At 42.9% G+C, this 12,221-nt stretch overlaps 1 protein-coding gene across 1 annotated transcript in view; it reads left to right on the top strand.

Moving 5' to 3' along the window:
- The first annotated feature begins 297 nt into the window (after positions 1-297).
- crbn (cereblon) overlaps positions 298-12,221 on the top strand; it is a 52,871-nt gene continuing 40,947 nt past the window's right edge. Inside the window, exon 1 of the mRNA XM_060835724.1 lies at positions 298-364. Within this exon, the coding sequence (XP_060691707.1) occupies positions 307-364 (58 nt within the window). The 5' untranslated portion in view covers positions 298-306. The remainder of the gene's footprint in view (positions 365-12,221) is intronic.

Raw genomic sequence — 12,221 nt, 5'->3', positions numbered from 1 at the left:
AATATTAATTTTCAAAAGGGATCTGAAAAACTTAAAAAGGAGGAAAAAAATGAAACACGGCTTTGGGGAACCAGAATTCTTTCAAATAGCATCCAGTACACTGACAGTGTCTGATATATTGAAAGAAAACCGAGGTTCTCCAAACCACTTTGAGAGCTGTATCATCCTGTCAGGCGACAGAGTAGACCTTCCTGCCATTCCTGGAACAGCCTTTGGGGGGCGTCGCCAACACCCCGCCCCACTGCGCACGCGCCCCATGCTCGGGCTGCGTATGTCCCCCAGAATGCACTGGGATAAACAACCAAGATGGCGGAGGAAGAAGACGGCGGAGGCGATGAGAACCGGCAGCTGCTGCCGGTGTCGGGTAGGTATCTTTGTCTTCCCGGGTGTGGGGTAGGAGAGGAGAGCACTGGGGAAACCCCCAGGGGCTGGCAGAAGGTCTGAAGTCGCGTTAAGGGTGCAGCATCCTCCGAGAGAAGCCGAACGATCAAAGAGCGTGAGGGAGCTGGGGCTTGGGGAGGGGGAGCTGGGACAGGGCGATGGGGAAGGAACTGGGTGGAAGAGGGAGTGGGGTTTGGAGGAGAGGAGAATTGGGGGGGGAGAAGGGAGAAAGGAGTTGCTGGAGTGGGGGGGCAGATTGATCTATGAGGTGGAAGGGGGTAGATTTGGAGGCAGTAGGAGTTTGGGCTGGAGTGGAAGGATAAGGAGGATGGAGGGAGGAAGGGAAGGAGAACTGAAGGAGTTGTGTAGAGGTTGAAGAAGGCTCGATAGGCAGCAGGGTGGAAGGGAGCAGTGATCGGGGGCTGGGGTTGAGATGGAAAGAGGTAGGGAAGGGAATGTTGCTCAGGAAGGAGAGCAGTGCACAGAGGTGAGGTTAAAGGCTGGAGGGAAAGGTATGAGAGACATTCTTTCCTGAATATGATTCACAACTCTGGGCATCTTTACATCCTATGTTTATTAGTTAACAGCCTTTGAAATATTTCAATATGTTGACATATAGGCCTCATTATTTATAATATTTGTTAATGAAGTAAATTCAAATTTGTCAAATCCTCAATAGATCTAGGATTTTTGGTGATTTTTATACCTGATAACCATGAGTAATTTTGCATTCTAATTCATTTGAGTTTTGAAAATACTTTATTTTTCTGAATGTACCAATACATTGTCAATAATACAATATATTGATAACTGACTATACAATGTTAGTTAAGGTCAACCATAACTCAAATGGTAGTATATTTGCTTTGGCTAGAAAGTGTGAAGACTTGGGAATCCAGTTTAACATTAGTTTCTATCCTTGTGAGTTTAATAATCAAAAGGCTAGAAGAATGCTAGCTTTTACATCTAATCAGTACAAAAGGTTAGAAGTGAAGCTTCTTAAGAATAGATTTGGACAGCACAGCTTCTGAAGAAAATTGTAACCTTGAGTGCAGTTTGTATTTCACAGCTGAGTCTTTATTGCATTTTTGAAATGCCACCTTTCAGAGAGGACATTAAAATTGAGGCACCTCTCTGCTTAACAGAAGGCCTTAAAATCCATAGGATTTGTTTCACTCAGGTGACTGGGTCATTGCTTTACGATGCAAAGTAATGCCAATGGTATGGTTTCAATTTCCACACCAGCTATGTTTATCATGAAGGACTCTCCTTTTGAACATCTTCTCTCGCTTGAAGTGTGATGGCCTCAGGTTAAATCAACACCAGTCACCTCTGTCTGATGAGAGAGCAGCCCTCTGGTCCATTAGGACTATGGCAGCTTTATCTTTATGATACGCATTGTCTTTTTTTTGTCTTTCGTCTGTTTGTTTAAGTGTGCAGGTCTTTTCCTGTTTTATCAGGTAGCTTGTGTACTGTTACTGTAATGTGACTGACTTGTGCTGAACTTGTATGAGAGCGGTTGGATTGCTGTATGGCTTAGAGACATCTTTGTCAACAATGCTGAAGCTATCTCTTGTCTTGGCTACTTGTTTCCCCAATCAACATTGCTAAGAAACACATTGTGTTTGTAATTACGTTGCAGTAGATGCTTGTGTGGCATTTGTGACTGTACTTCAAAAGTAGTTTATTATTGTTCTGTGCAACAAATCAATAACTTCTGCCATGCTTTGTTTCCTAACTTTGGTGGACATGAAGTACTTTGAAAGACTGGACATGGCATTAATCAACTTCAGCCTCCCCACTGCTCTTGACCCACTCCAATTTGCCTATCAGACCAACAGATCCACGTCAGATGTCATATCACATGCTCTTCACTCCTCCCTAGAATATCTTGACATCAAGAATCCTACTCATTGACTACAGTTCAACCTTCAACACTATTATCCCCTTGAGATTGATTACTAAACTTAGTGATCTCAGATTAAGCCCCACTCTCTGCAACTGGATCCTCAGTTTCCTGACCCACAGGCCGCAATCAGTGAAGATTGAGGGCAATATTTCATCCTGATTAACACTCAACACCAGACGCCCCAGGGGTGCGTACTCAGCCCCCTACTGTACTCCTACACCCATGACTGCGTCGCCAAATACCAGACTAATGCCATTTACAAGTTTGCTGATGACACCACCATAGTCAATTGAAACTCAGGGATGGTGACGAAACAGACTACTGACAGGAGGTGGAAGACCTAGAAAAATGGTACACTGAGAACAACCTAGCTCTGAATGCTAGCACAATCAAGGAAGTCATTATTGACTTTTGGCAGGATGTCACTCTGCAACCACCCCCCACCCCCCATTTTTTTTTAAACACATTAACAACACAGAGGTGGTATGAGTGGAGAGTGTCAAGCTTCTCGGGATGGTCATCCACAAAATCTATCTTGGACTCATATGGGCGCGCTGGTTACAAAGGCCCAACAACATCATCTCTTCCTCAGGGAGCTGAGGAAATTTGGCATGACCGCAAATACCCTTGCCAACCTTTATAAATGTGCCATTGAGAGCATTCTGTCTGGGTGTACCGCTACCTGGTATGACAACTGTACCATTCAAAACCGGAGACGGTTACAGAGAGTGGCGAACTCAGCCGAGACCATCTCAAAGGCCAATCTCCCATCTATAGAATCCATCCACCAGGCCCGCTGTCAAGGAAAGGCCGCCAGCATTCTTAAAGATCCATCTCACCTTGGCAATGTTTTTCTACAACCTCTACCATCCGGGAGAAGGTACAGAAGCCTGAACACGCACCAGCCGGTTTTGAAACCATTTCAACCCTACTGTTGTTAGAATACTGGATGGACTCTCAACCTGTTAACATTCGCCTGTTGTATCTGTGTTTTTGTTTTGTTTTTGCTGCTGTTTACCTATTAGTTACTAAACAAAGTTACTTAACTCTCTGATCTGCCTGTATTGCTTGCAAGTCAAAGCATTTCACTTACTGCGGTATATGTGACAATAAATTCAATTCAATTTAATTACTTGAAATTTGGATCTTTCCCATCTCCATTTCCATCTCAACTTTCCTTGCTCATTTTGCTAGACTTTGTTTTTCCATCTGAATTTATCTTCCTTACAAAGTGGTTTGATAGCTCTTTTATAACTGTAAAGTTTTGTCAGTTTGTATCAGGAACGGTGTTATTTCCAGAGCTGCTATTGGCTGTTTGGATATCAAGTTAGTGTGAATTTTTTTAACTGGTTACAACTTACTGTCATTTGCATTGTAGGAGGCAGTTAAAGATGTAGAAAAAACTAGTTCTTACAGTATTTCTTCAAGCAGTCCAAAGTATTAGACAGATGTAATAACAACATTTGGAAAGTGTTAGTGGGTTTGGACAAAGTCACCATTCCCTTACTGAAAGAAAATTCTGCTTAGCTGAAATCCATATCAACTAAAAACCTTCAGAAAGGAATTCACTTCTCTCACCTTAATTCACAGCATACCAGACAGATGTATCCTCTTGCCGGAGGCGAGACCGAAGGGGACACAGTTTAACAATAGGGTATTCTCTTTTTAAGGAAGAGATCGGAGAATTTATTCCAGATGGGTTCCAGTATGGGGGGAAGCAATTGAAGAGGTATGTGGACAGAGTTAGAGACTGGGACTCTGGTGAATTCTGCTATTCTACAATTCTGTACTGGAGAAGCTGGAACTGCTGTCACCGGGGGACCTGGAGCCTGGTTTCACACTCGCTCCCTGCAGCCATCAGATCTGAACAAAATGCACCCTACCCATCTTAGTCGGTTAGATTAGATTCAATTAGATTCCTTAATGTTGAAACAGGCCCTTCGGCCTAACAAGTCCACACCAACCCTCCAAAGAGTAACCCACCCGGGCAGGTTTCCCTACATTTACCCATGACTAATGCATCTAACACTTTGGACAATTTAGCATAGCTAACTCGCCTGACCTGCACATCTTTTAGAATTTGGGAGGAAACCCACACAGACAAGGGGAGAATGTGCAAACTGCACACAGTTGCCCAAGGAAGGAATTTAACCCGGGTTCCTGGTACTGTGAGGCAGCAGTGCTAACCACTGAGCCATCATGCTGCCCCCAAATCAAGGATCTTCTGTGTAAAGCACTTTGGAGTCTGTTATGGTCAGCAAAGGTGTGATTTTAAATGCAAGTCATTCTTTCACTTTTTCAACTCCTCATGTCTGCATGGATGTAGCACCAGAATGATGATTCTTGATCTGTCATCTGGATTACATCTGGGGAGAATGGCCTAGCCATGTATCTTTAAAAGTGGCAATGAGAGATGATATTTATTGTAAGATGGGACAATAGTTAACTAAGATGAAAAGCTGGAGCAAAAATGTAGGTGGAAGGAAAGACTTGTAGTGTAATGTTGCAATCCAATCAAATACGAATTAGCTAGTTATTACTAGATGTTTGCATTATCGTTCCTCTTACTTAAAATTGACCCATCAGCTAGAATTAATTGAAGATTGGCTACAATGGTAACATCACAGGTGGTAAATGTCTTCCAAGTATATGAAATATCGTGAGGATATACAAATTTAAATATCACTGGTACTCTGCATGAGACTATGCCTATAGCCATTTGATGACGTTAGTCGTTTAAATACAGATTTTAACATAATTAAGCCATTTTATAGATATTATATGTGCTGACATATATAAATGCAACTGAACAGCTTATAATGTAAAACATGAGACCTCTTGCAAAATTTCCATCCTACTTGTATCATACCTGCTTTCTTCACTTTGAGTAATGTGGGTATGTTTCCTTCAAAAATAAAATTGTCATGCACAGTCCCTGATACAATTGGAAAATATTTTTGTTTCATTAAAAAAATCTACTGTGCAGCAAGCTTACACTGAAAATTGCCAATTCAACAGGACGATAGTCATTTGAGACTCCTGTAAAACTAGACCATAACACTCTTGAGAATTATTATAAATTGTAAGTCCTATCTTCTTTCAGTGTATATATAATGTTAAAATTTGAGATTTTTCATTGTCATACAGCACGGAAACAGACCCTTCAGTTCAAGTAGGTTTCATACCGACTAGGTTTCCAAAAAACAGACTAATCCCACTTGCATGTACTTGGCTCATATTCCTTTGAGCCTTTCCTATTCGTATATCTGTCCAAATAAATTTTATATGTAATTGTACCTGCATCTACTACTTCCTCTGGTAGTACATTTCACACTGTCTGTGTGAAAAAAATGCCCCTCAGATCCCTTTTAAATCTTTCTCCCCTCATCTTAAAAATATGCCCCCTAGTTTTGAAATCCAACACCTTTGCTATTTGCCTTATCAATGTTCCTCATGATTTATAAACCTCTTTAAGTCACTCAGCAACCTCCCACATTCCAGTGAAAAAGTCCCAGCCTATCCAACCTCTTTGTATAACCAAATCCTGTAGTCCTAGCAACATCCTGGTACATATTTTCTGAACCATCTCCAATTTAATGATATTCTTCCTATACCAAGGTGACCAGAACTGTGAACACGACTCCATATTCTTAGAGAAATTTTAATAGCTTTGTGTACTTGTTTCATTGCAGCAGTCCATTAATGTATCAGAGTTGGGAAATATTGAATGAGTGGACTAATTAACAAGAACAGTTGCTTGGGTGCTGTAGTATGAAATAGCTGTGGAAAATTATGGTTGCACATAAAATTACTGGATTTCTGTTTAATTGACAGTGAATGGCTGTGTTGTTGAAGGAAGGATTTTGTTTCCATAGAACCATCAAAGGTTCTTCAATGTGAGATGGCAGGATTGAACAACAAATAGAAATCGAGGGACGAGTCTGTATCTTCCAGAGTTTGGAAGAACAAATGTAATCTAATTTGAATATACAAAAGGTAGGTAATTGAATCTAGAACTAGGGGAGAGTCTCAGAATAAGGGATAGATCATTTAGTATTGAGGCAAGGAGAAATTTCCTCATCCATGAGTTGGTAAATCTTTGCAGTTCTCAATCATCGGGGGCTGTGGAGGTTCAGCCATTGAGTATGTTTAAGACTGAAATTGATATTTTTCAAAGTAGTGAAAATGTCAGAGGCAATGGGGATAATTTGGAGAAATGGGTTGAGGTAGACAATCAGCTGTGACCTGATTAAATGATGGAGTCTTGAGGGGCCAAATGGTCTTCTACTCCTATTTTCTATGTTTTCATGCTGTTTGGGAAATGCATATCGATGAAAAAGATTTCCCTTTCTTTTGCACTCTGCCACGGAATTTTTTTAATAAAGGGTTCTTGATTTAGAGTCAGAGTCATAGCGATGTACAGTACAGAAACAGACCCTTCGGTCAAACCCATCTATGCCGACCAGATATCTTAACCTAATGTAGTCCCATTTCCCAGCACTTGGTCCATATCCCTCTAAACCCTTCCTTTTGATATACCCATTTAAATGCCTTATAAATGCTGCAATTGTACCAGCCTCCACTACTTCCTTTAGCAGCTCATTCCTTACACCACCTTTTATGTGGAAAAAGTTCCCCCTTACATCCCTTTTATCTCTTCCCCCACCCACCCACCCTAAACCTATGCTCTCTAGTTCTGGACTCCCACATCTCAGGGAAAAGACCTTGTCTATCCTGTCCATGTCCCTTGTGATTTTATAAATCTCTATAAGATCACCCGTCAACCTCTGACACCCCAGGGAAAATAACCCCAGCCTGTTTAGCTTCTCCCTTTAGCTCAAATCCTCCAATCCTGGCAACATCATAGTAATTCTTTACTGAATCCTTTCAAGTTTCACAACATCCTTGTGATTGGAAGGAGACCAGCATTTCACATAATATTCCAAAAGTGGCCTAACCAATGTCCAGTACAGCCAAAAGATGACTTCCCAACTCCTATACTCGATGCTTTGACCATTAAAGGAAAGCATACCGAATGCTGCCTTCACTATGCTATCTACCTGCAACTCCACTTTAAAGGAACTATGAATCTTCATTCCAAAGTCTTTGTTCAGCAACACACCCCAGGACCTTACCATCAAGTGTATAAGCCCTGTTCTGATTTACTTTTCCAAAATGTGACACCTTGCTTTAACTAAATTAAACTCCATCTGCTACTCTTCAGCCCATTGGCCCATCTGATCAAGATCCCATTGTAATCTGAGGCAACCTTCTTCGCTGTCTTCTACACCTCCAATTTTGGTCTCATTTGCAAACTTAATTACTATGCGTCTTATGCTCACATCCAAATCATTTATATAAATAATGAAAAGTGGGGCACCTGGCATCGATCCGTGTGGCACTTCACTGGCCACAGGCCTCCATTTGAAAAGTAACTTTCCTCCACCACCACCCTCTGTCTTCTACCTTTGAGCCAGTTCTGTATCCAAATAGCTACTTCTCCCTGGATTCCATGAGATCCAACCTTGCTCATCAGTCTAACATGAGGAACCTTGTCGAACGCATTACTGAAGTCCATATAGATCACGTCCACTGCTCTACTCTCATCAATCCTCTGTTATTTCTAAAAACTCAATCAAGTTTGTGAGATATGCTTTCCAATGCACAAAGCCATGTTGACAATCCCTAATCAGTCCTTACCTTTCCAAATACGTGTACATCCTGTCCCTCAGGATTCCCTCCAACAACTTGCCCACCATCGACATCAGGCTCACCGGTCTATAGTTCCATGACTTGTCCTTACCATCTTTCTTAAATAGTGGCACCACGTTAGCCAACCTCCAGTCTTCCGGCACTTCACCTGTTACTATTGATGATACAAATATCTCAGCAAAGGGCCCGGCAATCACTTCCCTAGCTTCCCACAGAGTTCTAGGGTACACCTGATCAGGTCCTGCATTTTAAGACATCCAGCACTGCCACCTCTGTAAAATAGACATTTTTCAACATGTCACGATCTATTTCCCTACATTCTATATCTTCCATTTCCTTCTCTACAGTAAACACTGATGCACAAAGTTTGTTTAGTATCTTCCTCCATTTCATGTGGTCCCACACACAAGCTGCGTTGCAGATCTTTGAGGAGCTCCATTCTCTCCTTAGTTACCCTTTTGTCCTGAATGTATTTATAAAAATCTCTTTGGATTCTCCTTAACTCTATTTGCCAAAGCTATCTCATGTCCCCTTTTTGCCTTACTATCTTCCCTCTTAAGTACATTCCAACTTTATAGTCTTCTAAGGAATCATTCAATTTCTTCTGTCTATACCTGATACACGCTTCCTTCTTTTTCTTAACCAAGACCTCAACTTCTCTCGTCATCTAACTTTCCCTACACCTACCAGCCTTTTTTTTTCACACTAATAGGAATATCCTGCCTCTGAACTCTCGTTATCTTATTTTTGAAGGCTTCCCATTTTCCAGCCATCATTTACCTGCAAACATCTGTCTCTAATCAGTTTTTGAAAGTTCTTGCCTCATACCATGAAAATTAACCTTTCTCCAGTTTAGAACTTCAACTTTTAGATCTGCTTTATCCTTTGCCATCACTATTTTAAAACTAATAGAATTACGGTCACTGGCCCCAAAGTGCTTCCCCACTGACACCTGTCACCTGCTGTACCTTTATTTCCCAAGAAGTTTCACACCTTCTCTAGTAAGTACATCCACATAGTGAATCAGAAAATTGTCTTGTGCACACTTAACAAATTCGTCTCTATCAAAACCCCTTAACACTATGACAGTCCCAGACTATGTTTGGAAAGTTAAAACCCCCTACCATAGACATCCTATTATCCCAACAGATAACTGAAATCTCCTGACAATTAGGGGGTCTAGAATAGAATCCCAATAATACCTATAATACAATCACTTTCTCATTTCTCAGTTCCATCCAAATAACATCCCTGGATATATTCCCAGTATCTCCTCCCCAAGTATAGCAGTAATGCTATCCTTGATCAAAAATGCCACTCCCTCTTCTCCTCCTTCCCCTCACCCCCCCCACCCACTCGCGCTCTCGCTCTCTCTCTCTCTCTCTCTCTCTCTCTCCTCCCCCCCCCCCCCCCCCCCCAATAACACTTGTGTCCTGGAACATTAAACTGTCAGTCCTGTCCATTCCTGAGCCACATTTCTGTAATTGCTATGATACCCCAGTCCCATGTTGCCAACCATGCCCTGAGTTCATCTGCCTTCACTGTTAGGCATCTTGCATTGAAGTAACTGCAGTTTAATTTATCAGTCATACCTTGTTCTCTGCTTTGTCCCTGCTTGCCCTGACTGTTTGACTCGCTCCTTTTCCCAACTGTGCCAGTCTCAGATTGACCTCTCTCCTCACTATTTCCCTGGGTTTCACACCACCACCTTACTAGTTTTAAATTGTTTGTGCCTCTGACTAGAGAGTTCCCAAACACAATCGATCACTTAACCTGAGCAACCACTCATTACATTAGACCGAGTCTTGATACCATAAACTTGACTGTTCGTGCTGCATTCTCCCGAGAGTGCATTACCCCTTACATTTTCCAAAACAGTGTACTTGTTTGAGATGGGGATAGCAGGTAGGTGCCGGAGATTCATGCACTACCTGCCTACCCCTCCTATCTTTCCTGGGGTTTACCCATTTACCTGACATTATCTGTGGCTCTTCTCCCTTCCTATAACTGCCACCCATCACACCTCCAGATCTTGTAAGTTCCTTATTGCCTCTAACTGGAGCTCCAACCGATTCCATGTGATCTGATAGGATTCGCAACCAAAGGCACTTTTGCAGACATAATCATCAAAACACGGAAACTCTCCCTAAACTCCCACATCCAACAGGAGGAGCATGTCACTCTACTGAAGGCCATCTTAGCTCCTTCACAATCTACAGACCCAGAATATAGCACTGTCTTTTTGCTCTTTAAAAAAAAACAGTGCTCCAGGCTAACTTAGTATTTATGGTTTATTCAATCATGAGAGAGATCTCAATAAAACATATACAGAAGGATCTCGATTATCCGAATACCAACTAACCGAAAATTGGATTATACAAAGGAGAGCTCAAGGTCCTGATGGAAACATTACACACTTTTCCTGGAGTTCTGCATAGGAGTGAACCCTAAACCCTCCTCCCCCCAGATAATCTCTCCAACATTATCCTGGACAGGGCAAAGGTGGAACCTGTCAAAAAGTTGCCATAAAAAGGTGTGTGCGCGCGCATGCTATTTGGAGATTTACCCCACAAAAGCAATAGCAGCAGTCTTGTTGGTGCCCAGTCCAGTTAGTCTGGAGAGGGGGCATGTGTATATGGGGTGGGGGGCAGTGTTGGACAGGGTTGGGGCGGGGGGAAACGGTGTTGGACGGGGTTGAGGGAGGGGGGGTTGACGGTGTTGGACGGGGTTGAGGGAGGGGGGGGTTGACGGGGTTGAGGGAGGGGGTGTTGACGGTGTTGGACGGGGTTGAGGGAGGGGGTGTTGACGGTGTTGGACGGGGTTGAGGGAGGGGGGGGTTGACGGTGTTGGACGGGGTTGAGGGAGGGGGGGGTTGACGGTGTTGGACGGGGTTGAGGGGGGGGTTGACGGGGTTGAGGGAGGGGGGGTTGACGGGGTTGGACGGGGTTGAGGGAGGGGGGGGTTGCCGGGGTTGGACGGGGCTGCCGGGTTGGAAGGGGTTGACGGGGTTGGACGGGGCTGCCGGGTTGGAAGGGGTTGACGGGGGGGGGAAGGTTTGGGGTCGGGGCCTCGTGCGATGTGCTTCTGCAGTCTCCTGAATGGGGCGTCGACTTGAAAAACTCCGAGCCCCAGAGGAAAGGCATTTAATCGATAAACCGAATACTCAATTATCCAAATGAAATAGTACCGTCCATCACGTTCGGATCATCAACGTTCCCCTATAATGAGGAAAGAACCCACTCAACTGACTACTGCAGACTTACAGCAAGGTTACACTTAAAAACTATGTACTTATCTGTTCCTGTGCTATGAGCTCTCCCACACAGGTTCCTCCAAGGTCAGCTGTGAATTTCACTGCCTGTTAAATTTTCCTAGGCGCATTCCGATGTCCAGAGATACATGAACTCAAACAACAAAGGCAGTAACTGCCCAGATTCGTTGCTGTGAGAGTTTCTTTCTCTCTCTCTTTCCCTCACTGACCATGTGATCACTGGCAATTGTCTGTCTTCCTTCTTTTAAAAGTGCAGTTGTTTTGATCTTTTTCCCCCACGGTTCCAAAACAGTGCAACAGCATTTAAACAGTAATTGCTGTTCCTGAAATTCAAAGAAATCACTTCCAGCACCTAAAATACCTCAAAAACGGAACAGCTCTTAAAGGCACAATTTTTTCAGGTCCTCCATCTTGGATTGATGTCCTGTTCAAAAGTTGGCATTGATGACAACACAGCACTTTTGGGTTTTGGGATTGAGATGTCAGCGTACATTGGAGGGTTGTAGAGGAAGTTGGCCTTGTAGCTGTACAAATGCCTGATAAATGAATCTTTTCCCAGGATGGGAATGCTATTCCTTTACAAGAACCTGTTGTATACTGACACTTCTCAGCTACTAACCAATGCTGTCCAGACACGACATGACTGAGCAAAGTGCCTAACCTCATTATACTGCAATTAGCAGTTTGCTAATTGTTAAATGATTGTAACCTATATATTCACGCAACTCTGTGTCTCGTTGGAGTGGCTTGTGACCATTAGGTCAACTTATCTCTCCTCCTGTGCTCACAAATAAACAGTCCATAACTCAAGGTTTGTGTGGCGCAAATTACTGTTCCCCTAAATTGGACCACTATGTGCGAGTCATCCACTGCATAATTCATTTTATCTCCAACATCAATATATTTTGGTTGGTTATACTTGCACCTGCAGATTGTCATGGGTTACCA

Source organism: Hemiscyllium ocellatum, chromosome 14 (genome assembly GCF_020745735.1).
Source record: "Hemiscyllium ocellatum isolate sHemOce1 chromosome 14, sHemOce1.pat.X.cur, whole genome shotgun sequence".
Taxonomy (NCBI): domain Eukaryota; kingdom Metazoa; phylum Chordata; class Chondrichthyes; order Orectolobiformes; family Hemiscylliidae; genus Hemiscyllium; species Hemiscyllium ocellatum.
This window is presented reverse-complemented; position numbering and strand designations above follow the sequence as displayed.